Source organism: Kazachstania africana, chromosome 6 (assembly GCF_000304475.1).
Source record: "Kazachstania africana CBS 2517 chromosome 6, complete genome".
Taxonomy (NCBI): domain Eukaryota; kingdom Fungi; phylum Ascomycota; class Saccharomycetes; order Saccharomycetales; family Saccharomycetaceae; genus Kazachstania; species Kazachstania africana.
This window is the reverse complement of record NC_018945.1, coordinates 231,727-258,074: the sequence shown is the minus strand read 5'-3', so window position 1 is coordinate 258,074 and position 26,348 is coordinate 231,727. Positions and strand designations below refer to the sequence as shown.

Here is a 26,348-nt window from a genome sequence, read left to right as displayed (position 1 = left end):
CACTGGAGACTTATTCTTAGAATACAAAATATATATAGATAAATTATATATTCATTTAAAAAACCAACCATCAAAATGAAAACATTTCTTAAATTAATAAAGTTTCAATCTTATCCTTGACGGCGTAGATTTGGTTTTTGATAGCAGAAGCGTCATTGGTGGTGATGGAAGCAGCAATGACTGGTCTAGAAACACCACAAGCTCTGCCTAGAGCAGCTCTAGATGGGACGAAGACGTATGGAACGTTCTTATCTTCACATAATAATGGTAAATGTAATAAAATTTCGATTGGTTCACAGTCAGCAGCCATGATGATGAATTCAGAGATACCACGGTTTAAAGTCTTGGTAGCCTCATTAGCACCCTTCTTTAATTGTCTCAAGTTGGTAGCTTGTTGGACAACATCTAAGATTTGTTGGGTTAAAGCAGCATCAGCTAATGGGAAAGCTTTTGGGTTTGGGGCAGACATTCTATTGTTCTGTAGTTTGAAATTCAATTATTATTCAAGTTCCTTGCACAGGATAAGTATAGCTCGCTTGAATGGTGTTCTTTCACGAATGAAATGAATGAGTGTAAAGCTTCGATGTAATTTAAAAAAACTCGATGAGCTATAAAATTTTCAGATTTCGGTGACCTTTTCTTTTTTTCTGAAAATTTTTTAGGATTGAATCGTAATAGATGATCACCTGCGTCAAACCCTAACGAGACCATGTTAGGGCTTGATCCACCGGATGTGACGATTATACTGGGCACGCCCTGTTTCATACTGAATTGGGCATTTTGGGCCTAATATGATTACAATTCCAAGTGGATGGCCATATGCAGCACTTGGCTAACTTTTGCTCAAAGTCTGGAGAGAAATGCTATCAAAAAATGCACGACGTCATTACGCTAGTCGGTTGTAGTGGAGGTAATGAATTGAGTTTCACTTTTAAACTGATCTAGAACGTAAATGAGTTGGTTGGGTGTATCTTTAATGTGTGCATGCCGACGCTTCATTTTATATATTTATATGTATTTTCTGCTTAGTCACTGAGCGCCCAAGACCACGCTATTACCAAAAGAGTTCAGTCAAAAATTTTATTCAAAATTTTCGATGCCCCTGATTGAACATAACCCTAATGGCAGAAGTACAATCTCTCCTTTCCATTTCTAGTTGCGTGGCTTTCTTTACAATATAAACAGTTGATTTGACATAATGACAACATGGAAGGTCAGCTGACCTCGCGAAGCATTTAGAAAATGTAAATTATAGAAGTTTAATTGCCATTAGCCAAGACGTAGTTCTAAAGAGGGAAGTCGCGTAATTAACACATTAAGGCTCGGGTACTTAGCAATTGCTGCTTCATACACAGTTCTATCTAATCCTCCAAGTTCTACCTCTGAGAAAGTCAACCTAGAAATTCGAAAAGTCATGTCCGAACGATCTTCGTCACCTCAAGATATTAACAGCAGCAAATTTGCTACTGAAGTAATACCGGAAATCAAAAACTTCTCTAAATTCACAACAATTGACAGATTATCAGAGGAAGATAGTCCAGTGGTACTGTTTGAAGAAGATGGAAGGTCTTTTTTGACCAGTAAATTTCAGTTTTATAGTACGATATGGGAAAGAAGCAGGACTTTCATAACCCTTACAAGCGTGGCAATACTGATAGGTTGTATTGCAGGTTTTATACAAATCTTTACTGAAACTTTAGTTAATTGGAAAACAGGATATTGTGCTAGAAATTGGCTACTGAACAAATCGTTTTGCTGCGCAAATATTCCTGAATCCTTAGATAAGAGAAGCTTATTGTTCGACAAAAGAGATGAACTTCAATGTCTAGACGAAGGTCTATGGGTAAATTGGAATGGGCATATCCTGCCATTTTTCATGTTCTTCTCCTTATCGATAATATTTACATCAATTAGTACGTTATTGGTTAAATTCGTTGCACCAATGGCAACGGGATCAGGTATCTCCGAAATTAAAACATGGGTCTCAGGTTTTGAACACTTGCCTGAATTTTTGAATTCGCCTACTCTCATAGTTAAGAGTATAGCACTTCCCTTAACTATAGCATCCGGTTTGGCAGTTGGTAAAGAAGGTCCATCCGTTCATTATGCCACATGTTGCGGCTATATCGTAACAAAATGGCTGTTGAAGGGAGAATTGACATATTCGTCACAGTTTGAATATTTGACGGCTGCAAGTGGTGCTGGTGTAGCTGTTGCCTTTGGTGCACCAATTGGAGGTGTACTTTTCGGTCTGGAGGAAATATCTTCCTCAAATTCTTTCAATGGATCTATGTTATGGAAATCATATTACGTTGCTCTTATTGCAGTCACCACTTTAAAATGCATAAATCCATTTAGAAACGGTAAAATTATTCTGTTTAACGTCACTTACGACAAAAATTGGAAAGTCTTGGAAATTCCTGTATTCATTTTATTGGGAATTTTTGGTGGATTCTACGGTCAATTCGTAAGTAAATGGAACATTAGTTATGTGCATTTCCGTAAAAAATACTTGTCATCCTGGCCTATTCAAGAAGTCCTTGTATTGACTGTCATGACAGCATTAATTTCTTACTTCAACGAATTTTTAAGGTTGGATATGACGGAGAGTATGGGCATTCTTTTCCATGAGTGCACCACAAATGACAATTCATCTTCATTCCAACATAGACTTTGTTTGCTAGATGAAAATACACACGTGATCAGCTTCTTAAGAGTTTTCTCATCACTGTCCTTTGCAACCGTCATTAGAATGTTATTAGTAATTATATCATATGGGGCCATGATTCCTGCTGGTATTTTTGTTCCTTCCATGGCAATCGGTGCAACTTTTGGCCGTGCTATCAGTCTTTTGGTGGAACGCTTTATTTGTGGTCCTGGCGTTATCACCCCAGGAGCCTATGCCTTTTTAGGTGCAGCAGCAACGTTGACAGGGATAACTAATTTAACATTGACAGTTGTTGTTATTATGCTAGAACTAACCGGTGCATTCATTTATATTATTCCTACTATGATTGTTGTAGCAATCACTAGAGTTCTTCTAAATTCAAATCATGTTGATGGTATCGCAGATCAAATGATTCTTGTGAATGGATTTCCTTATTTGGACAGGGCTGAAGACAAATATGATGATTTCATGGATAAGCATACTGCTGAAGAAATCATGGAAACTAATATGATTACTTTGAGAGAAACCATGTATTTTTCAGAACTTGAAGACCTTGTATATAATGTCTCCGGAAAGGATGTCAGTGGCTTCCCTATTATAAAAGATGGTGACGAAAACGAGCCTGAGAAAAGATGCATTGGTTATATCCTAAAACACCGTCTGGTCAAGAGGTTAACGGCTCAAAGTTTACCTACTACGGACAGTCGTAGAACAATTGTTCACTTTTCAAAGAAAGAATATTATAATAGTGACGATGAAATAGATCTATCGGGAATCACTATAATTTCCCCTGTAACTGCCAAGATAGATACATCTGCTTCCACTTTATTTTGCACGTTTCAAAGAATGGGATGTAAAACTATAATAATAGAGAAAGACGGCTTTTTACAGGGCTTAATAACCAGTAAAGACATCATAAAATTCGAGCGTATTAAAGCTAGGGAGATTTATGGACCAAGATACGAATACAATGAAAAACTAAATGAGAAAGTATGGTCATATTTAGAATATCTCACTAAACTATTCGCATAATGCATTTTAATACTGGGCTATATACATTTCATTTGTGTAAATATAATTTCATTTATACAAATATATACAAAAACAAACAAAAAAGCGAGTCAACCGGTAGACTTCATCACTATTTTGAATATTCTTTGTGTTTCTTAACAAATGACATCTTGTGTAGCTCTGGAGTTTAATAGTAAGGCGACAATCAAACCATATAAACCCAAAACTTCAGCAAAAATTAAAATTAAAATCATACCGACGAATAGTCTTGGCTGTTGAGAAGTACCTCTGACACCAGCATCACCAACGATACCAATTGCAAAGCCTGCAGCAGCCCCACTGAGACCAACTGAAAGGCCAGCGCCTAATTGGATAAAACCAGTGTATAATGCTTGTTTTTGCCCTAGAGAGTAAACAATTAAGACTGAAACAACTAAACCATAAATGGCTATGATACCAGCCATAATAACTGGAACAATATTCTTGAATAATAAATCAGGTCTCAATACACAAGTGGCACAAATACCAACACCAGACTTGGCAGTACCGTAAGCAGCACCAAAGGATGTGAAAATGATAGCTGCTGCGCAACCCATGGCACCAAAGAATGGAGCATAAACTGGACATAAATCACTCATAATTCGTTATTTTTTTATAATATGCGTAAGTGCTAAACTGAAATTGAGATTTAAAAGCTAGACTTGATAGACTTCTAAGAATTTTAACTTTTGGTGATTATACATATTTTATTATTATCAACCCGGTGTGCTTAGTTGAAAATATTTTTTTTTAATTTAAAAATTTACGGTTGGGTAACATTATTATTTTTGATGACGATAAGAGTATATATTTCACCATCTAGTATGTAAATATTGATTATGTACAGATTGAAAGCAAATTATGTGAAGTGTTTATGTATGCATTTTGCCGATTTATTTTATTTTGACCTCTTGAAAAAACTCTCGATAGAACCTTGCTTCTTTTTGGCAGCGGTTTTCTTTGGGGCAGGGCCTGAAGAGCGTGATGACGCAGTTGGTCGTCCTCTCTTTTGAGGAGTACTACTCTTGACTTGTGCTGGAGTATTATTCAACTTAGTCACGGTATAGCCATCTTTGTCGACGTAAGTGGTCACAGAAGGTTCAGAATCTTCGGATGGTTTTTCTTGCAAAGTACCGTTTGTTTCAGGGGAAGTAGCAGGTACAGAATCGGGAAGATCCATTAAGGAATCATCAACTGTAGTGTCCAGTAAATCTTCTAGCTCATTTTGCTTAGTAGGTTCGACGGCCTCCTTTACGGGTGGAGCCTCAACACTATTGTTGTTGTTATTGTTTGTGTCTGAATCAAGAAGTTCATCATCATCTTCATCATTGACAAACAATTGGTTCAACTCCTCCATCTGAGCCTTTCTCTTAGGATCACTGTTTACCCTTTCTTCGGCCTTCAATTTTCTTCTACGTAATTCAGCTTGTCTTGCTGCTTCCTTTTCTTCTCTTTCTTTCCTCATTTTAGCTAGAATTGCAGTCGACCTCAACCCCATTTCTTTCTTGTTTGGCTTCTTAGCTTCTTGTTTTGGTTCTTCCTTGACTTCAGGTACCGTTTTCGCTCTCACACTAGGTTTCACAGGTTTTCCAGTAGTCTTTTCTTCTAATGTCTTAGCTCTCTTCATCTCAGTATCACTAGTAACTACCTTATTAGGATTCCTTATTATTAGTTGATCGTATTTGTAAGAAGAGGTCATTGCTGGGTTAAATTGTTCCATTGGGTTGAGGGCATAAATGAAGCAATCCGTTACAGCCTCCTGGTCCCCAATATCATTGATATCATGGAGCATTTTAATAGTATCATCATTATAGCAAACCATTAAAACACAATTGAATTTTGCAGTTGTGGTCTTCTTGTAATACGTATACAGGTGCCTCTTTGCTGCTGATGGCCCGCAATTAAAATACGATATTAAGTCTGTGAATAATACGGGCTTCACCTCAGTAAACAAGCGTTCATTGATATATTCTATCACCTTTTCCTCGTCCATTTGCATAGTATTTTAGCACGATATTACCTATTGTAAATGTTTTAATAAATTATGATTTGATATTTGTCAGACTTTTCTAATCTTTACTTTCTTCACAGAACGCGTATGTCGATTATGGCAAACGCGTATCTTTGACATTCTTTATATAATGAGATTTATTTAATATTTATTTCAGAAGGCAACAATGGCATTATCCAAGTACTAGCTTAAGTCAGGTTCATAGCACGATTTTTTAATGTTACATAGACGTTTTAATAAGCTGTATGTGTAACTGTTCAAGCTAGATCTTTATTTTAGCGAAGTCTTTGTCGGATGATGTGTATTTTCAGAATAGAATCCATGCCACAAATAAAAATATATTCAAGACTAAAGTGACTTGCCATAACTTATAAACTTTATTAAAAAATGATCACCAATACCAAAATTTAGGCCATTATAAAAAATTGGAATTAGTGGGTAAAAAAGAAAATTAGCGCCGCTCTGTTTCGATCAGAGGACATCAGGGTTATGAGCCCTGCGCGCTTCCACTGCGCCACGGCGCTCAAATTCGCGAGAATTTGAAGTAAATGGATGTACTATATTCAACTGCAAGATTTTACTACTAGAAATCACCGCTGGAAATGCTACATGGTGCTGCTGGAAATGGCAAGATACTGACATTTCAATGTTTTGATGGATAGAATGACAAATTTAGAATGTTATAGGGGATATGAACAATAATTATGGTGTAATAAACACGACCGTGTGTTGACACGAAATAATTATGGCGTGATAAACACGAATACATATTATCATGCAATAATTGTGGTACGATAATTATGACAACGTATTGATTCATAAATCTAGAACATGATAAGTGGCATAAATCAAAATGTGTTGGAAAAGGTATGTATACTCAAGTGAACACTGAATTTGATCAAAGTGTGCCACAATGTATATTATTTATTGTATATTTTATTGTATAGAAAACCAGTGCATTATTTGGTAAAAACACTGATTAATAAGAATTATTTTAATTATTTGGCTGACATCCACAACATGAACAATATTAACGATAATAATATACAAGAGGCATCCTCTGATCTTCCTTTACGTCATATATCTTATATATAACCAGTGCATTGTTTGGTATAGCCACAGATTAATAAGAATTACTTTACTAACATGACTGACCTTAAACAAAAATGAATACAATGAACGGAAATAATACCAAGGGATCATCCTCTGATCTTCTTTTTGTACAAAAGACGGGTCTCTAATTATACAGTCCCGAATTTAAAATTTTGTTCGGATGAGACACATTTGGTAAAATTTTTGAAATTAAACCAAGAGTTAACGTTAATAAAATGATTATTGTTGAAAACTTGAATACAGATATCTACGCAAAGTTTTGAGGATAGTCCCTAACGTTGTTTTCTTACTACGTAGTTTAATACTTATTTCAAAGTTTATCTCGTTGGTCTATTATGACTAAGTTTTGAATCTCACTTTTCGCTACAATATCATCGGTCAGCAAACCCTAAAGATCAGAAAAGTGACGTGAAGGAAGTTTAGACTTTCTTTTACGTAATAGAATGTCCTTGTTACCTGTCATTTCTGTCCAAATTGGTCAAGTGAATGATATACTTTCATAAATCAGTGAATTTGAACAGAAATAGAATGATTATCAGCTGGCGATTTACCTTGATTTAACATATTTTCTAGTTGTTTGAAAAGCTGTGTTTGCAAAATGTGATAAAAATCAAAACAAATGAAATAATATATATAAAGTAAAGCCAGAGTTAATAGCCAAAATATTTCTGCTGTGGAAATGCTTAATGTTTATGCGTTTGAAATTCAACAACACCGCCATATTAGGAAATTTTTCAGAATTTATTATTTTGTTACAGATCTACTAATTTGATGCGTAACTATTCAAAATTGTCCTTCTATATATATATCATATAAACATACTTCTGTCAATAATACTAAACAACGTGCTGGCCACATATAAAATAAGCTATAACATATAATAATACACAGTAAAACAAAGTTTGGTCCGCCTTTGGCTTTATCTAAACGCTTGTACTTTTTGCAACACCTTTTAATTTGTAATGATAATTTTCTTCTAACATCTTCAAGAATTAAACCTTAGAATCATGTAATGTTTCTATCAAATCTATCGGTAGTTGACGTAAGACCTCATTATTACGTCGTTCTAATTACCAAAACAATGAACCATCAGTATGACATCGTTTCCAGCAAAAAGAGTTTAATCAGCCAAACGGTGTTTGTTTAGTAAAACAACATCCCTACTTGATTAACTTTAACTGTGGCTGAAACCGTTAAGCTTCTGAATAATTCCTTACACCACTGTGATATTTTAGAGGCAATTCAAATTGGCTTGTATAATAAAAAAATATATTACTAGGATGGTAAATAATAGTTATTCTTGATATAATGATCACGTGGAAAACAGATTAGTTAGATATCATTCCATATGAATTTTACCTTGAGAATATCAAGAAACTAAGCTCGCGTGGCGTAATGGCAACGCGTCTGACTTCTAATCAGAAGATTCTGGGTTCGACCCCCAGCGTGAGTGCTTAATTTCTTTTTTGCCCAAGATTTCGAAAATTATGTCACTTTTTGGATCACAGTAGTTAATATATTTTTTGACTTTGAGTATTGTCTTTCTATATCATTATGATGATATTTTATATTTTAATAATTTTTTTAGTAGACACTATATTACATACAATGATCCTGATCATTATAGAATGTATAAAAACATGTAGTCCTCAATTACAGTAGATCAATTACGATCAAGAAATGCGAAGAAAAAAGTGGACGATACGATGACATACTCGTTTCAACATCAATTAAAAATAATTTGAATCGAGAATGTCTGTTTTGGTTGTTGCATGATTATTTCCGACATTCATGGTGTCAAGGCTTATATCACGTTGCATATTCTGCTCATGATTTCTAGCTGAGACATCTTCAAAATCATCATCTACCAAACGAGGTTCGTCATCAAAGCTAAATGGGTTATCAGTTTGTTCATCTTCAAAAGAGTCAATTAATCCATTTCCTGATACAGACTGATGTTTATTGTGCGATGTGCCTGGATATTGCCTGCTTGGAACGTTAGAACTAGATGATAAAGTGCCTTGTGAGTTGTTACGACCTACCACATCATCAGTTTGTCCTAACAAATCTGTTGAACTATTTTTAGGTCCTTTCTTTAGAGATAATTTACGTAATAGTTTTTCAGTGAAAGTTGGTTTTCTTGCTACATCACTACCACTTGCATTATATGAAGCGAATTTTTCATCGTAGTCATCAGAAAAGACGTTATCTCTGTTTCTCTTTTCTAACTCATCCTCCCAGTTATCTTCATGATCTCTAGCAACGTTACCTAAAGCCATTAATTCATCGTCAACCGGGTTGGAAGAATCTTCTCCAGCCTTAATCGAACGTCTTTGAAATGATCTTCTATCGTCCTTAGCAGGTTTGAATCTTAGATCCGGGTTCTTGGAAAGCATCACCAAAGCGGCAAAGGCCAAGATCATCATCAGCAAGATGAAGGAGAAAGCAGCATTTAGAATAAAGTATACCCACCCCATAATCGCGGGAACAGTGTTTGGTTGTCCAAACAAATCAGAAAAGAATAGGAACAAAAACGAATTGATAGTTGTGACTAAGGAGATACAAATATTCAAAATATTTGTTGGAGTATCCAAATAAGGCTTGTAACGGATGACGGCAATCAAATAGAACAAGTCTAGGATGAAAATAGCCAAAGCTTGTGTCATACCAGAAGCTTGTGCAAAACCAATGAAGAGAGATTTCACTGCGACATAACTCAGTAATAAAACATTCCACCAGTAATGGTTGGCATTGAACATTGTGTAAAAAAAACCATATTTGTGTAAGATACGTTCATCACCGTATAATAGGGCGGCTGGGTTATTGTAAGTTTCAATAGATTTTTGAGCGAAAAAATGAGATCTGTAAGCAGCCCACAACATTAAACCAATGACTAGGACTAATAGTAAACATGTGATGACTATAACGGCGGCAGAATCTCTTTCAGTGAATTCCCAGAAACCAAATATTGTAATTTGTGCAAAACCAATGTAAATATATCTTAGTAGAGCACCTTTTAACATAGTTTTCCAATTTTTCCTGAAATCAGAGAATTTGGATTGGTTCATCCAACCGGCTCTAATACAAAGATCTATGACAGATTTAGTGACAATGAATAACCCTGCTAATACGTAACCACAAATAATGAAGAAGGTAAAACCAGTACAAACGACAGAAGTATTTTCAATGTTTAAATTGTAGGCCATTCTCTTAATACCTCTAAAAATTAAAGTATTTGAATTACCATAAAGGACATTTGTGCTTCTCTTGAAAATGCTGCTTTGTTTCAAATAGTCAAGACTTCTTTGAGTTAAGACCGACATTGTAGTAGAAGTTAAATACAGGCTAGGTGTCCCACCAGTATTTTGAACGTACCAACGGAAAATCTTCTGCATAAAAGTTGTTCTGATTAAACCTAGAGCCCAAGCAAAATTTTCAGACCAAGCTTCAGCGATTGGTGGAACTCTGTGAACATGTTGTAAAGCGACAATGGCAACAGATTGGAAATATAAGAAAAGGGACATAGTATTTGCTGATATGTGAGATGCTGCTGTGGAATTACCGAAGGTGGATAAAACGGCAGATAATAGTAAGCCAATACCTGCAATGACAGCAGCAGCCCATTTAATACCAATCTGGGATACCGTTTTACCATTTGAGAAGAAAACTTGTAGACATGCAACTTTTGCGCTCTCATTGTTATAAATATTTAATCTAGCATAGGCATCGATATCAGGAACGGTATAAGCAATACCTGGAATTTCATTCACATACTCTTCAGAAATGTATTCAATAGATTCGATTTCGATATTACCTGGAGACATGGGACAAAATTGTTTCCAATCTAAGGAACAGACATCGATACTTTTTGAGATAATTTTGAAGCCGTAAGCGTAGACATCTGCATCGACGCTAACGTAACCACTGATTTGAGTAGTCATATCTAAAAAATAATGTAATGATCTATCACTTGGGTTGAATGTAACGTCGAATGTACTTGCTGATGCCTGGGAATTTTCCATACATGTAACTAACGAAGTTGCCACCAGACTTCTTTTAGCCTGAGCTAATGAAAAGTAGACAGAAGCTACTAGCCACCATATTATTGACAAATGCATGTTTAAAACTGCGTTTTATACGTATTAGTTCAGAATATTAGTAGAAATGATGATCTAGGAGTTGTATGAAGTAGAGTATCACTTAATCTCGAGAATTGCTCTTATAATCTGATTCTATGCTCTTAATCCTGTTAGCTCGAAGGAATAAGCCTTTTGATGAGAATGCCTTTAGAAACCGTTTCTTTTTTTTCTTTCTTTTTGAAAGGGCCTCAACGAACTGAATGGATAAGACTGAAAGAAAGAACTAGTTTAGCCTCAAAATAGTATTTACAGCTTTAAGTACAAGATTGCTACCAGATCAAAAAAAAGTGAACTAGTTGCCTCTCGCAAATAATATATAAAATCTCTGGGCTTGGGATGAGTTGATATGTATGATCTGCCCTTCTGAGTTCTTTTTTTTCTTTCTTCAAACTTCAATGTTTCTCGAACCCTCACAACTCTTCTGTGAGAAACTCGGCTTCTAAAAAATTTTCTCTACAGAGCCTCCTCCGCCACTCATTTTTCATTTGATTTTCGCGTACGAGAGACTTTACTCGCTACAGTGTGCAGTTCCCAACATGAAGAGTAGTTGGCGAATGATTGAATGAATGGAGGGAGACCTGCGACAATTGTGTTGTTAGTACCTGGGATGGTTTTTCCCAATTTGAGTAGTGGTCAATGGGTCGTTCCACCATGTACGAAATTCGTCATTTTTGATCCCAGAATCAGATGCAGGAATTCTTTACGTTCTGCCTCTTTTTTTCGTATTCTTCTGATCTGACTGTTCCTATACGTAGCAGTAGATTGTTGTTTCTTATCTTGACTACCATGCTATTTTTAGTAATGTCGAAGTATAGATAGAATAGTCCGATATTATATTGTTCTATATGTATAATTATTTAAAACTTGCTTTTGAAATTGTTTTCAAATACTTTGTGCACGGTGGTTAATCCCTCTAGGCTTAGGTCAGGCCAAATTGCTGCAATGGCTTCGTAAATATTGTTCACGTATGCTAGTGATAACCCCATTTTGTCGTGAACGAGATGGATTTCATTTTGATTACTACTTTTCATAAATAAATCAATGTCATCCGTTATAGATTCAATAACATCTTGCTTATTACCGTATGGTACGAGAACTCTCTTCATTCCATACATTTTAGCACCTAACAACTTCTGTTTCAATCCTCCAATAGGTAGCACTTTCCCTCTCAACGTAATTTCACCAGTCATACACAATGTCGGATCAATGGGTCTCCCAGTTGCTAAGGACAGCAATGCCATTGTGATAGCCATACCAGCACTGGGCCCATCCTTTTGAATGCTTCCCATAGGTGCGTGGAGGTGGTATTCACTTGTGAAAAACGTCTCCACATTGGATTTATGCACATCACCTAATAGTCCTCTTCTGATTATAGTTTTTACAAGACTACAACCAATATCAATAGACTCTTGAAGCACATTTCCTAAATTACCAGTCGATTTGATCACTGGCCCACTGTGGCTGCCCTTACATGGTCCTGTTCTTACTATTTCAAATATTAAAACACTACCCGTACCATCAGAATTATATGATAGCCCATTTACAATACCCTCTTTGGAAGCCCATGGAATATCGCTCAGTAATTCTTTTGTAATAGGATGTAAGGGAAATCCCAGGTATTTATGCAACTCTTGCTTATCAACAGTTTTGCTTTCCTTTCTACGCGGGTCTTCAATATATTCTACTACTTTACCGCGAACTATCTTCGCTATCTGCCTCTCCAAATTACGCACACCTGGCTCTCGTGTATATCCACTCACCAGTGATTCCCATGCTTCTTGATCCAAGTTAAATGCACCATTGATTTGATTTAATCCATTTTGTTTGATCTGTTTGGGCAATAGAAATTTAGAACCGATTTCTATCTTTTCTTCTAGTGTATACCCAGGTATCTTAATAACTTCCATACGGTCTAATAAAGGCCTTGAAATTGTGCTCAAGTCATTTGCTGTGCAAATAAATAACACTTGGGACAAATCAATAGGAAGCCCCACATAGTGATCCATGAATGAGAAATTCTGTTCAAAGTCCAAGGTCTCCAACAATGCTGAACTTGGATCCCCTGTATTAGTGCGACCTGCAGGCGAAGTACCAATCTTATCAATCTCATCTAGTAAAATTAACGGATTCATAGTACTGGCTTTACGAAGAGCATTTATGATCGACCCACACATTGCACCAACATACGTTCTTCTATGACCTCTGATATCTGCCTCATTATAGACGCCACCTAGGGAAATCCTCTGGTACTTCCTATTCAAAACACTTGCTATGGATCTGACAATAGAAGTTTTACCAACACCAGGTGGCCCAACTAGTAACAAAATGGGTGGACGGCATTTATTCTGATTCTTTGGGATTAACTGATTCAATTTCAATACTGAAAGGTATTCCAATAGCCTTTTCTTAACTGAAAGTAAACCAAAATGCTCTACATCTAATTTGGACTTACAATTTGATATATCAATTTTTTCCTCCTTCGAGAATTTGTCAAATGGTATATCCATTATAATATCAAAATAATTTCTAAGCTGTTGGTATTCTGAGTTCGTCTTTTGAAAAGACATCTTCATCAATCTCTTATAATCTTTAACCAAGAGTTTTTTCCCATCTGGATGGATATTCAACTTCGGAAGTTTCTTGATAAATCTTTTAACTGACTTCAACTCGTCAAAATCATCATCTTCTTCCTCTTCATAATCTTCCTCTTCCTCTGCATAATTTTTGGTTCTCTCGGTCCTGATTTGCTGATTTTTAGATGTTGGCGCTAAAAGTCTACCCATCTTATTGCCACTGTTGGATGCAACCGCAGTATTATTGGCTTTGACATCTTCAATAAAAATCTTCAATGACTTTAGTTGATTTGCAATCAGGTTGGCCTTCTCTAAAGTGTTGGCATTTGAATAAAAATTTCTAATATATTCTGTGGAATCGTATAAATTAGCAAAAATCATGAAGAAATATTTGACAATTTTTTCGAAAGTAGTAAACCTTTCTCTAATTTCAAGGCAATTTAAGATATCAAGTCTAAATGTCTTTGAGATAGGCAGAACTGTGGTCAAGATATCAATCAGTCCAAAATTCGTCAAATTTGACTCAGTTGGGGCATCTAAAACGAGAGAGCTTTTGAGCGCTTCCGCTTCAACTCTGATATGAGACCATGACCTATTGAATTGTTCTGAATTTAATTGAAAAAATAAAGCATTTGATAAAGGAGATAGTAGTAGATAATGCTCTTGGGAATTACCACTATTTGCAGCTGTTTTGTATTTATTATTAAATTTAGTCAGCGTCACCTCTAGCATATCTATAGTTTTAATTATTTCCATAGCCATATTTAGGACATCCTTTGTGTTCACAGTTTTGGTCAAAATGGAAAATTCATCATACAAAGAAACTGGAGAAAGCCAGAAGTTATCACCAGAGTTCAAAAGCGGCTCCTTAACCCGAGCCCTTTGTAATGCCATAAAAGAGACTTTGGTTGTCGAGCCGTCCAGATAGCTCACTTGCTCGATGGCACAAATACATCCAATATCAGCCTTAGAGTTATTTGCAGGCAGTAAACATATGTAAAAACGGTCTTTGTTATCTGGCACTTTTTGTGCACCTTTCCCCGGCTGGATTACTTTACATTGATCGGAAATTTTACTGACAATATGTGCATCAATAGTAGCGTCTTCCTTATGCATGTTCAGATATGTTAAAAGAGAGTCAGACAATGACTTTGTTAAGGTGATGTCACATAAAACACCTGGTAAAACGACAACAGAAGGTACACTGTTTAAAGTGAAACAGGGTATTACAAACTCTGTACACATGTTTGGCTTCTTGAACAACATTATGAGCCCTCTAAGTATCTTTACTTTTTGGTGTACCTGTTAGGAATGTATTTGACAACTTTTCAAAACTTGTTCAGTGCTCTTATATAAAAATGAACTTTTTCCGGAGCTCAGTCTTATTACGTATTTCAAAAAAGAAAGTCCGTCCCCCGCTCCGCGTTCCTAATAAAAGAAATGTTCCGAAGATTCATAGTTGTGAGGAGCCATAGACAGTGTCAGTTTATAAAAAGTTCAATTAACCTACGTGAATCAGTCGTTACGATAATAAAGATAATGCAAAATCGATATAAATGTTAACATGTATATAGGAATTTCCCGTCTAACAAAGGGTTATTGTCTTGGTAGTAGAGGAATACGGCCTTTCATTCCAAGTCATCTAGAGATTTAATTATTATTATCTCTTCACTGCCAAGAAAACTCAGTTCATCCCAGAATTTTTTCTACATGGAGAGAGTGACCATTAAAATATTTGTTGTTGTAGGGTTTATAGAGTCTATGAACCAACAAAGCTTTTTCGAAAATACGTAAAATATTGGCTTATATCTAACTTGAACAAGTGGCCTGTTTCATATATTTGGCTGTATCTTGCCTTTTCCAGGAATGCTCCAAAGTGGTCCAACTTTCAACAACATCATTTCTTATAGATTTATCCCACTTACTGGGATCGTATGGATAGGAGCTCATTAAATGTAATTTTTGTAGCAGGGAGGTGTCCAGCTCTGAATCTGGGTTTTCCAATACATCCTTTTGCCGTATCGTCAAATCATCAATGACTTGATCGAAAATCCAACTCCTGGGGATAAATAATGGATTGAACTTTCGGGCTATTTCTCTTCTTACCTGGTGATTGGTAACTAAATCCGTGTAACATTTAGTCCATGCCTTCAGGTCCTCTAATATATCTTTCATAAGACGAATCTCCCCATTATTAGACAGCTGCGACTTGCGATCCTTTTCAAACCTTAACAACTGCTCAATCTGTGATTCATTGAAAAAGATCGATACAAATTCTTTGTCTAAACCGGCGAAAGCAGTTGTGTCAGTGTCGAAAAAATTACCCTGGTAGTTTTGAAGGTTGACGAAAAAGTTATTATAATCAATCTTCGTTGTTTGTAAGATTTTAAGTAGTGGCTCGACGATAACTGAACAAAATTCAGTAATAACTTCTGCAACTCTCTGAATAGACGTCTGATCGGTACAATTTGAAATATCTATGCCCAAATCTATTCCCAATCTCTTTGCGAACAAGTCTCCATACTTTGCGGTGAAGTGGAATTTATATTCATTCACACTCAATCTTATTATTTTATTCAGTCTTTCAAGCATTTTCGCCTCAGTGCCATCGTCAAGTTTAGTTAAATCAATCTCTGTAATATTGCCTATCATTGATTCATCTGCCCCTAATAACAGAGCAATATCTTGCGCGAATTGTATGAGATTCCACAATATGACACCAGGTTGGTTTTCAAAACTATAACGTTTCATTGAGTCGTCATGGTTCGGGGTAAAATCAGGTTGAAACCTATCTAAAAAGTTGAACGGCCCAAAATCCATTGATATTCCCATTATTGATGTGTTATCTGTATTTAGGACCCCATTTAGAAATCCGTACGCTTGCCAGTATGCGACACACTCAGCATTAAGATTGACAACATGCCTAAAGAACAGAGCATATTTTGTAAGGCCATCACGCAGCTTTGAATGTTCCTCTGCTGCTACATTTTCATCTGCATCTGGAAAGTAGTCCCTAGTGAAATGATTCAAATCTATATCCTTAGGGAATCCTCTCCCATTATCAAAAACATTCTCAATGCAATAATCTGACAATGCGACCAAACCTTTTGGGTCAGGCCTCCTCCTGAAAAGATTGAAATTGCCCAACCGAATCCAGCTTGGAGCGAATCTACAAACTACAGCACATGGTTCCATACCATTTCTAAGAGCTTTTGTTCCAGGCAAAGATGACAATTGAATTGCCCTTGTTGATGGAATACCTATATTGAAAAGAGCCTCGCTAATGATAAATTCTCTTATACTTGACCTTAAGACTGCTTTACCATCCCCAAATCGTGAGAACGGAGTTATACCACATCCTTTCAACTGGAATGTCTGGTATGTTTTGCTTTTGTCGGGTAGGTCAAACAAATTTACCAATCTACCGTCACCTAGCTGTCCCGCGAATTCTCCAAATTGGAAACCTGCATATGCTAGACTATAGGAGAAAATATTCTTTTCTTTATCGTAGTATACTTTCTCTCCATTGAATATCTTGATAAGATTGTCGTCTAAGGATAAATTGAAATCATCAAGAGCATTACGAGAATTTATCAAGCATCTAACGTATTGTCTTTTGGTAGGCAAGCAAAATGCGAAATGGCTACCTTTGGATACAATTCTTGGAGTATGAAAGGCTTTAATCCTTTCGGCATCGGTAGAAGTGGTGTTTTCAACTAGATTTATGGCTGCTGTGACATTTGGAAGCCACCTATCTGGAGTTAGCTTATCGATGACACTAGATTTCCCGGAGTTTCTTAAAGCATCAAAGATTTTGATTTTCTCTGGCATTGCTCGTCGAATTGTAGATAAGCGTTCGAAACAAATACAGCCTTTAAAGTACTTGCGACTAAGTCTCATCCATTTAGTTTTGCTTAATATTAAACATGTTAATCCTACAAACTGTCTCACAAAGATAAATTCATATCTTAAAGCAAAATCTTCAATAATCCCCTCAATGAATCAGCATCAACTGGCGGGAGAATATTTTCTTGGGCAAGATACTCGGAACCCAATAAACCACAAGATGTCGTTCGTCATTGACCAAAAAAAAAAGGATAGCAACGATAATGAATATTATGTCCTCAAAACAAATGAATCTTTGCTAATTGACTACGAAAAATATCATCTCCTCTTGCGTCATTAAACCCACATCAGGACCACCTTCGTGTTTTAATTCTCCGAACAGCAGAAGTTTGGACGACTGGATAATGTCCGCAGCTGCTAGGAGAACATAAGCCTTGTTTCCCTTGCATGCAAAAGGTATAAGCCCATCATCTCCCGCTTTAAATTCATCCATCTTCTAAGGGTACGCTAGTTTCCGCTAACCAGCTCATACGTCTCTAATGAATGGATCCACAAGTGGAGGGTGTCAGTCCCGGCACTCGGTTACTAACTCTATATTCAAGAGGAGCTCAAGTTACAACAAGCTGGATAACACGTAATAAGGGTCACGTCCATCTTACACCACACTACTACATAGAGTAACATTCCTTTTTGCTGATATATGCAACTTCCACTATATCCCTGTCTATAATTGAGATGTTTCTTTTTGTATCAGCTGAAAAATATGATCTGAATTAAGGGAATTTATTAGTCAAATAAGTTTTCAATTTGGGAGTAATCTCAAAACGTCCAGAACTTGAAGTGTAGTCGATATGTAAAAATGTTTCAACCAACTATCAACAAACGCACTATAGCTGGTGAAGCGTCTAATTTCTTTTTATGAATAAATGTAAGGTAAATTACGATTATTTTTAGAATCGTCTTAATCTTAGGAGTGTCAGCGAAAACCTTTTGAAATTACGTAGGTTTAGAGTCTTATGATCCAGACCTTTCATTAAGTACATGAAATATTATGGACCTTAAATTGAAGTCCACTAGTAATCTCCTTCACAAGTATCCTTTTAATTGATCTTGAATAATTCACCTTAATTTTCCACCAGTTTCCAATTAATATAAAAGTAGAGCCATTAGCAATTAAATTGTAGATCTCTCCATTACTGAAATATCATCATAGAAGATACAATAACAATACAAAGATGTCCAACCTATTAAACAAATTTACTGAAAAATTGCACGGCAACGACGATGAGAACCAACAACAACAACAAGGTCGTCAAGGTCGTCAAACCCGTCAACAAAGACAACAACAGCAACAAGGCTTCAACCAGGATGATTCCATGCAATCCGGTCAAGGCTATCAATCCGGTCAAGGCTACCAATCTGGTCGAGGCTATCAGTCCGGTCAAACCTACCAGTCCGGTCAGGACTATCCATCCAGTGGCCAAGCTTACCAGAGTGGTACTACTCAACCAGGTTCTTGGGGCATGAACGATGATGCTCAAGATTTTGGTAACCAACAATTTGGCAGTCAACAACAAGGTGGCATGGGAGGTTACGACAAGGACACATATGGCACACAACAACAACCAAGTGGTGCTGGTTTCAACCAAGGCAACACTGGTATGGGTTATGAACAAGATGATGAAGACCAATTTATCTCGTCAGGTCAACAAAGATCTAAGAGAACTGGAAGAGGTCAAAGAAATGCTAATGTGAATGAAGATAGGGACTTAGACTGGTAGATGAGGAGTAATGTCTAGCAGTGCTTTACCATGGTGTAGAACTTTTTTTTTCTCCCTCTCAATATATACTTTTGATTAGTTAGCTTATTATATGCAATGTTTTTTTGCTGGTCAAGAAATCTATATAAACTCTAACTCTAGTTACTTTGGTTCTTTTTTAAAGTGTTCCTGCAAGATATTTATGCAACAAATAGTACTTGTAATTTCCAGAGGCAGTGGCTTGAACTAAGTGTCTAGTCTCAAGTGTTTATTTACGGCAAGTACAAATGCTGTCACAGTTTAGTGAGACCAAATAGAATTTTCATTTGAGGACTGAAATTGTACCAGTGATTGGCACTCCACGCAAAAATATAGCTCCTGATAATGACGCAGTCTGTCAGTGAGATGAGAGAGTAACATGTGTGTTTAATAGTTGCTGTCACATCGTCTTCACTTCTTCTGTTCATAGAAATGGACGGGCTTTTCTTCGAAGGGCTATCAGCATCAGCAAAAAAGTAAGCAACCTAAAACATGGGTGTACTTGAAATCTATAAAAAACACTCTTTCGAAGCCTACATTATTACTAGACCATCCTGAATTGATTGAATTAGTATTGATAGATCTCTTTACCACATATATTTACTACAAGTAAGCTTGTTTGAAGTGACAGTTCGATTCGCTTTATTCCTAAGGAAGACTGATCAGATTCACGATAAATATGCTACGACTCAATATTTTAAGTCTGCCGGCTAGTAAACTGAAATACTCCAGAAATGTTGCACGCATATTGAATAAACCGAGTATACGTGCATTTCACGTTTCATTGACCGTAAGGTATGTGGACGAAAATGTCACACGCTCTTCAAAGGCAGCTACCATCGAGGATAAGAAAACAAAAGACAAGCGTACTGCCTTAAACCCGGCAGATAATCTGGCAAATGCCTTTAAAACTCACGACCATGTACACATGAGACAGTCAGAGACAGAACAAAATGATTCGTATCATTTAGGGTCTAACAAACATATTTCAAGAATTTTATCCAATCAGCCGATTCTGGCCTCAAATAACAATACCAATATGTCACAGAGTCATGGTCACACACATACTCATGATGCAAATCCATTTCTTTTACTAAGTACAGAGGAAATCAAAAAACATCCAGGGGTACGAATAACATGGATAGGGCTGGCGATCAATGTAGGTATTGCTCTTGGCAAATTCGTGGGTGGGATTGTGTTCCACTCCCAGGCCCTTTTGGCTGACTCTGTACACGCTGCCAGCGATCTGATATCAGATCTCCTGACTTTGTTCTCAGTAAAGTTTGCCTCTAAGAAAGCCACTGCTGACTTCCCATACGGTTATGGTAAGGTTGAAACAGTGGGTTCACTGGCTGTCTCTACAATTTTAGCATTAGCAGGTGTATCTATTGGCTGGAGTTCGTTGTGTGCTATCGTTGGACCTATAATTCCTCATACACTTATTGAAATATTTAGTAGTTTTATGGGACATTCACATGGACATTCACACGGAGTAGTAGAGGGTATGACTAACATCAACGCTGCATGGATTGCAGGTGGATCCATTGTTGTTAAAGAATGGATATTTCAAGCTACTAAAAAGATTGCCATTAGTACAAATTCCAACGTTTTAATGGCAAACGCTTGGCACCATAGAGTAGATTCTTTAACATCACTTGTAGCTCTAGTTGCAATTACCTCCAGTTATTTATTCCATGTACAATCGTTGGATGCGCTCGGTGGTGTACTTGTATCCGGTTTAGTCATTAAGGCCGGTGGTGAAGGCATGATGTCCGCCATAAGAGAATTGACGGACCAGTCACTTCCGAATACTGATGACCGCTACATCAAGTTACAAGACACTATCAAAGACTCCTTGACTGAGCTCATATCGAACAATAATTCCGATAACCCATATAGTATCAAAAGGTTAACAGTTCTCTCGTCTGGACCGAATCTACGTGCCGTAGTAGTTTTACAAGTACCCCAGCAGAAATGGGATAATAGATTAGGAATCGACGAATTTGAAAACGTCACAAAGTATTTACGAGGTATAGTTAAGAAGAACGTGCCAAACATCAATAAGATAGATGTTGAGTTTGTGGAAGAGGCTGAAGGTACTGAAATACTCGAGAATGATATTGAATTGCACGAGGAACACCACCATCATCACACGCATGAACATTAGTTTGACCGCAACTCCCAATCATCTACTATCTGTCTATATTTAAGCATAAAATTAAATAAATATTTCTTTAAATTCGCCTACCGTCTCTAATTTTTAATTGAGGCTACATAGCTGTCTTTTTTTCAGGAAACTCATCAAGCTTTGTTTCGACGCGACTTTCGAAAATATGTAACAAAGCCATTTCAATAATATCCATTGAGCTGTTCTTTTTTCTAAATAAATTTATTCAGAGCAGTATATCCTGACTATACAAGTAATAGACTCATATTAAATATGTTCAGTGAACAGTTAGTATCTGTTTACTCAAATCTGTCAAACACAAATGTGAAAGTGCTTCTGAGTTCCTTTGTGGTAGCCGTCGCTACATCAGTATATTTAATAGTATATTTACTATCACATAGTCCTCGACAACCATGTCCTGAGGAACTTGAATTCACTACAATCGACGATAACAAGAGGCAATTCATTAGAAAGAAGCTACCAAGTAGGTCAGAAGATGATATTATACTATCTGTTGTGGTGCCAAGTTATAATGAAACTAGTAGGATATTGTCAATGCTCAAAGATGCCATTAATTTTTTGGAGGCTGAGATGCCAAGTAAATGGGAAATTGTTGTTGTAGATGACGGATCAAGTGATGGAACGAGTGACTTTGTCTTGAAACTTTCCCGTGACCATTTCAATTTGAAATCTGGACAACTTCGTGTTATCAAATTTGTCCACAATAGAGGGAAGGGTGGAGCTGTCAAACAAGGTCTTTTGCATATTCGTGGTAAGTACGGTCTATTTGCTGACGCAGATGGTGCTAGTAAGTTCAGTGATGTCAAAAAATTGATCGAAAATATAGAAAATATGGAAGTGGATGATGAAGGTAAGAAATTTCCAGCAATGGCTCTTGGTTCAAGAGCACATATGGTTAATACGGAGGCTGTTATCAAGAGATCATTTGTTAGAAATTGTTTGATGTATGGATTTCATGCATTAGTCTTTATATTTGGAATTAGATCAATAAAGGATACTCAATGTGGCTTCAAATTATTCAATAGAGATGCTATTAACGACATTTTCCCCTATTTACACACAGAGGGCTGGATTTTCGATGTTGAAATTCTACTGTTGGGCCTTAAAAAGAACATCAAATACAGAGAAATTCCAATCTCCTGGCATGAAGTTGGCGGTTCAAAAATGGATTTGGCGATTGATAGTCTTAAAATGGCTAAAGATTTGGTAATCATTAGAATGGCATACATCCTTGGCATTTATAAACCATATAGAAAATGTTAATTGTATTGAATTGTGGAAACTCGCAATAGCATTAATTTATAGACTTTTACTGTTTGATTCCCGCTAAAAAAAAAGAACCACCTGTATTTATATGGCTTACCTAATATTACATCTATTATTTTAATTTATTTAACTTATATGATGGCTGATCTCATATACCCTTTCTTTATTTCTTCTGACCTTCAAAAATATCATATGATAATGACGTTAGTTTTCTACGGATTAACGTTCCATTATTCAAGAATGTTCTTATGACTGATGCATACTCTTTACTATCAGAAGTAATATGATCGAATGATTTGAGAAGGGCTGGGGTGTTTATTTCTATTTCAATTTCATGTGTAACCTCTGTATGTCTCCCTTTGACACCTTGATTATGATTTTGAACTTTTGTAACATCGATTCTAGTACAAGAGTCATTATGGATATAACTCACACGATCTTTAGTTCTTTCACTAATAGGAGTTTGTGATTGATATTTTTCAGGTGGATCATTCTCAGGTACGGGCAATTCTAAGTTGATGGAAATTTTGGCGTCATAACTGTCCTTTGGTGAAAAGAGTAACAATTGAGCTATATGTCTCTTTTCAATAAATTGCCCTACACGTCCAGTCTTGATATCTGTACTCATTCTTAAAAACTTAGGTCTTTGGGTCGTGAGCCCCACTCTATACACAGAATCCTTAGATAATGACTCTATTACACTGAATTTACCAGAATTTTCGTTCAATTCACTAAGGCCGCGAATATATTTATTTAGCTCTTTGAAAAGGGTTTCATCTACATTTGGAGTTAAATGAGCATCTAACTCGGTGTAAATAGCTTGTGATGAAATTGGTGGAGTGATACGGTCGGGTCCTTTAGCATCTATAATAAGTCCAAACTTCATTTCCATTTCAATGAACTGCCTTAAGTCTGCTGGGATGGAGTAGACAGTTGCGTAAACCCAATCTTGCACTGATTTCGTTAAATCATCGTCTGGAATAATATTCAGAATAGAAGGATCGACCTTGAAATCCTTTGTATCTATATTTTGTAGCGCATTTATTGTTGGTTTCCACTTTCGTGCCCACATTGGCACATTACTATATTTATTTGGTTTGGAATTGGATGAGATTTCATTTAAAACTTGGAGATCTTTCTTAACGTTATTTCTTTTTGACTGCAATGATGATTTTTCTTCAAATATATTATCAACGGATGTTTTCTTTTGTATATTATCAGAAGCTGATTCTGTAGTCCCCTCTGAAATTTTCGGAGGTTCTTCAACTTCTTTCTCACTATCTGGTTTTATTTTCATTGAAGGTTCAGCTTCCAATTTTGGTTTTGCAATTTTGTTAGTTACAGAAGGTTTTGTGTTCTGTTCTGCCTGCTTCTTTTGAGGAAGATCCTTATCTTGTTTGTCGTAATCGAATGTCATTCCATCATCAAAGTTAACTTCACCAAATTCGTCATCGGTATCTGTTTCATCGTCAAAATCGTTCATATTGACGCTGCTATCGTGAACAACGTCACTTCCAGTATTCACAGAGGAAGAAGAAGGAGCCACAGCTGCGCTCACTTCAGACTGCTTGTCATCTTGGTTATCTTCTGTCGCTGAAATATTATCATTGAATTTTCTAACATCTTCTTCATTTTCCACTTCAGCATTTATTTTTGTAATTTTTGTTTATCATTTTCATCATGATTGACCAGATCGTCTAGAGATAAAGCACGTTTCGACATAATTGGGTGTTATTTACAGTTTGGCCAACCATATGAACTGTTTAAACTTCAACCATTCATCATATTCTCGGTTCTTCTTTTTTTCAGATTTTATAACCTTTGCCTTTAATTGCTTGTCACATCATTCACAACGTCATCATCTGAAACGACAAGTGTCACGTGACGAAGCGACACATTTCAAAGAGGTTGACAATCAATACTCACTATAGACAGTTGTGGTCAGGGCTAGAGTCAGCTAGTGCACTAACCATTTTATTGGATTGTAGGATCAATATTTAGATTGATTGATTTGTTTGTTGGATTTGGTTTTGAGCACAATTGGCATGTAGTGTCGGAAACAGAAATGGATTCAGTAAAAGAGTGTGATGCAAAGTTTACTTGGATATTGAATATATATATTTATACTAAGAATGAATATTAATTATGTGGTTAGATTACCGATGCTGTTGCGCTTTTTATTTTCTTTTTGTTTGTCTAAATCGACTTGTGCATCTTCCGATTTAATAGCAATATTGACGTATGGAGTTGAAGAATCGAGGTCATTTTTAGTACCATACGATGCCCTTGGAGAAATTGGAACTGTTGTGTAATTCCCACTATTATTAGTTGCATCTGGATTGTTGAATGGAGAATATTGCGTTTGTGTTGGAGGAACACTATTTATAGGAAGTAAGAAATATTGTCGATCGTGGTAGCTATTATGAGTTGGGTAATTCTGAGCATTCCTTGCACGACCGTGCATAGTTCCCATTTCTTGCTTTTCTCTCAATGGAGGTAATGTTATGAGGGGGGTCATTTGGCTTCTGGGAATATTATCCAAAGTGGGATATTGATCGTGAGTTCTATTTGGCAGTAGTAACATGGGCGGAGTTTGCACTGGACCATCATTTCTTTGATTATTCTCTCTAGTGGGAACGGCTGGAAAATGGTGTGCACGATCATGCAATGTTTTCAATGGGGCAAACGATGATTGTAGATGTTGTTCAATGGGTGGTAATTGCAATCTTTGTGTAATATGTGGTGAAACTTGATTTTTCCTCGATAGATAAATGGTATCTTGATATAAAGCATTTTTCTTCCCTCTCTTATTCTTTATATTAATGGGGGTATTATTAGACATTTCATCAATAAAGACATTTGCGTGAACAGTTTCCTTATGTTGTTTTAAATTATCCACCCTGCTAAAATGTTTAAAACAAACGTTACATTCGAATGGTTTTTCACCTGTATGTCTCCTAACGTGTCTTGCCAAATGTTCAGCCCTTGCGAATGTCATGTGACAGTCACCATAACCATGACATGTGAATGATTTTCTAGTCCTTTTAGACTTTTTACCACCTGAAGACGTAGATGACATCAAGTGAGAATTACTAAGCTAGTGAAAATAAAAATTAACTGAACAAAGAGTATTGATGTATGTTTATTAAGAATCTTTTTCATTGTAGTTTTTAAAATAAAATTCATTGAGAATTGAATATATTTATATCTTGGATTAGGAAGATAGTCACAGCACCAGAAAACAGTAAGCAAGGGACGGTTGTAATACAAGAGAATAAGGCAAAGTGTAAGATGATTTTCCCCTTACCGATGAGTAACACAGAGAGGGAAAAAAACCGCACATAGACCACTAACTCCAAAAGTACTGACACATTATGAGGACAATTAACTGTATCAGTCGTACAATCTACAAACAAGATCGATACTTTTCCTCTCGCCATCCTTAAAAACACATTCAGTAACCATCAGTGAAATTGAGGATCACAGAAATGTTTTCCTGGTTCCCGCTTGTCAAATTATTATTAATTTAGCTTTAATTAAAGTTTGTATTCGCTTATCACTCCTAGTGGTATTATTTAGTCATCTTATGTGGTGACGTGTTTATCCCAATTGCCTTTATAGAACATGTCTATATTTCCCTCTGTGCAGGTTTTCAAGCGATAAACGGAGTGTGCCAGACTCCTCGGTGTCAAACA

At 36.3% G+C, this 26,348-nt stretch overlaps 12 protein-coding genes and 2 non-coding genes across 14 annotated transcripts; 5 read left to right on the top strand and 9 right to left on the bottom strand.

The window, feature by feature from the left end:
- Positions 1 to 88: 88 nt before the first annotated feature.
- Positions 89 to 469, bottom strand: SNU13 (RNA binding protein SNU13; the record flags this gene model as incomplete). The annotated part of the gene is made up of 1 exon (XM_003957814.1): positions 89 to 469. The coding sequence occupies one exon, from the start codon at positions 467 to 469 to the stop codon at positions 89 to 91; it is 381 nt and encodes a 126-aa protein (XP_003957863.1).
- A 945-nt stretch (positions 470 to 1,414) lies between these two features.
- On the top strand, positions 1,415 to 3,700 carry GEF1 (Gef1p; the record flags this gene model as incomplete). Its single annotated transcript, XM_003957813.1, has 1 exon — positions 1,415 to 3,700. One exon carries the CDS (start codon positions 1,415 to 1,417, stop codon positions 3,698 to 3,700), a length of 2,286 nt encoding a protein of 761 aa, XP_003957862.1.
- Positions 3,701 to 3,834: 134 nt separating this feature from the next.
- Positions 3,835 to 4,317, bottom strand: KAFR0F01300 (V-type proton ATPase proteolipid subunit; the record flags this gene model as incomplete). Its single annotated transcript, XM_003957812.1, has 1 exon — positions 3,835 to 4,317. One exon carries the CDS (start codon positions 4,315 to 4,317, stop codon positions 3,835 to 3,837), a length of 483 nt encoding a protein of 160 aa, XP_003957861.1.
- A 299-nt stretch (positions 4,318 to 4,616) lies between these two features.
- POL32 (DNA polymerase delta subunit POL32) lies at positions 4,617 to 5,711 on the bottom strand (the record flags this gene model as incomplete). The annotated part of the gene is made up of 1 exon (XM_003957811.1): positions 4,617 to 5,711. The coding sequence occupies one exon, from the start codon at positions 5,709 to 5,711 to the stop codon at positions 4,617 to 4,619; it is 1,095 nt and encodes a 364-aa protein (XP_003957860.1).
- Positions 5,712 to 6,181: 470 nt separating this feature from the next.
- KAFR0Ftrna8M lies at positions 6,182 to 6,253 on the bottom strand. Its single transcript has one exon. It is a non-coding gene; the product is annotated as a tRNA-Met (tRNA).
- A 1,970-nt stretch (positions 6,254 to 8,223) lies between these two features.
- Positions 8,224 to 8,295, top strand: KAFR0Ftrna15R. The gene has a single exon. It is a non-coding gene; the product is annotated as a tRNA-Arg (tRNA).
- Positions 8,296 to 8,572: 277 nt separating this feature from the next.
- On the bottom strand, positions 8,573 to 10,960 carry FLC1 (flavin adenine dinucleotide transporter; the record flags this gene model as incomplete). Its single annotated transcript, XM_003957810.1, has 1 exon — positions 8,573 to 10,960. One exon carries the CDS (start codon positions 10,958 to 10,960, stop codon positions 8,573 to 8,575), a length of 2,388 nt encoding a protein of 795 aa, XP_003957859.1.
- Positions 10,961 to 11,838: 878 nt separating this feature from the next.
- On the bottom strand, positions 11,839 to 14,820 carry KAFR0F01270 (uncharacterized protein; the record flags this gene model as incomplete). The annotated part of the gene is made up of 1 exon (XM_003957809.1): positions 11,839 to 14,820. One exon carries the CDS (start codon positions 14,818 to 14,820, stop codon positions 11,839 to 11,841), a length of 2,982 nt encoding a protein of 993 aa, XP_003957858.1.
- Positions 14,821 to 15,363: 543 nt separating this feature from the next.
- On the bottom strand, positions 15,364 to 17,385 carry FMP40 (Fmp40p; the record flags this gene model as incomplete). Its single annotated transcript, XM_003957808.1, has 1 exon — positions 15,364 to 17,385. One exon carries the CDS (start codon positions 17,383 to 17,385, stop codon positions 15,364 to 15,366), a length of 2,022 nt encoding a protein of 673 aa, XP_003957857.1.
- A 1,250-nt stretch (positions 17,386 to 18,635) lies between these two features.
- On the top strand, positions 18,636 to 19,181 carry GRE1 (Gre1p; the record flags this gene model as incomplete). The annotated part of the gene is made up of 1 exon (XM_003957807.1): positions 18,636 to 19,181. The coding sequence occupies one exon, from the start codon at positions 18,636 to 18,638 to the stop codon at positions 19,179 to 19,181; it is 546 nt and encodes a 181-aa protein (XP_003957856.1).
- Positions 19,182 to 19,878: 697 nt separating this feature from the next.
- MMT2 (Mmt2p) lies at positions 19,879 to 21,366 on the top strand (the record flags this gene model as incomplete). The annotated part of the gene is made up of 1 exon (XM_003957806.1): positions 19,879 to 21,366. One exon carries the CDS (start codon positions 19,879 to 19,881, stop codon positions 21,364 to 21,366), a length of 1,488 nt encoding a protein of 495 aa, XP_003957855.1.
- Positions 21,367 to 21,639: 273 nt separating this feature from the next.
- ALG5 (dolichyl-phosphate beta-glucosyltransferase) lies at positions 21,640 to 22,650 on the top strand (the record flags this gene model as incomplete). Its single annotated transcript, XM_003957805.1, has 1 exon — positions 21,640 to 22,650. One exon carries the CDS (start codon positions 21,640 to 21,642, stop codon positions 22,648 to 22,650), a length of 1,011 nt encoding a protein of 336 aa, XP_003957854.1.
- A 166-nt stretch (positions 22,651 to 22,816) lies between these two features.
- On the bottom strand, positions 22,817 to 24,136 carry CET1 (polynucleotide 5'-phosphatase; the record flags this gene model as incomplete). The annotated part of the gene is made up of 1 exon (XM_003957804.1): positions 22,817 to 24,136. The coding sequence occupies one exon, from the start codon at positions 24,134 to 24,136 to the stop codon at positions 22,817 to 22,819; it is 1,320 nt and encodes a 439-aa protein (XP_003957853.1).
- Positions 24,137 to 24,796: 660 nt separating this feature from the next.
- Positions 24,797 to 25,732, bottom strand: USV1 (Usv1p; the record flags this gene model as incomplete). The annotated part of the gene is made up of 1 exon (XM_003957803.1): positions 24,797 to 25,732. The coding sequence occupies one exon, from the start codon at positions 25,730 to 25,732 to the stop codon at positions 24,797 to 24,799; it is 936 nt and encodes a 311-aa protein (XP_003957852.1).
- Positions 25,733 to 26,348: the final 616 nt, after the last annotated feature.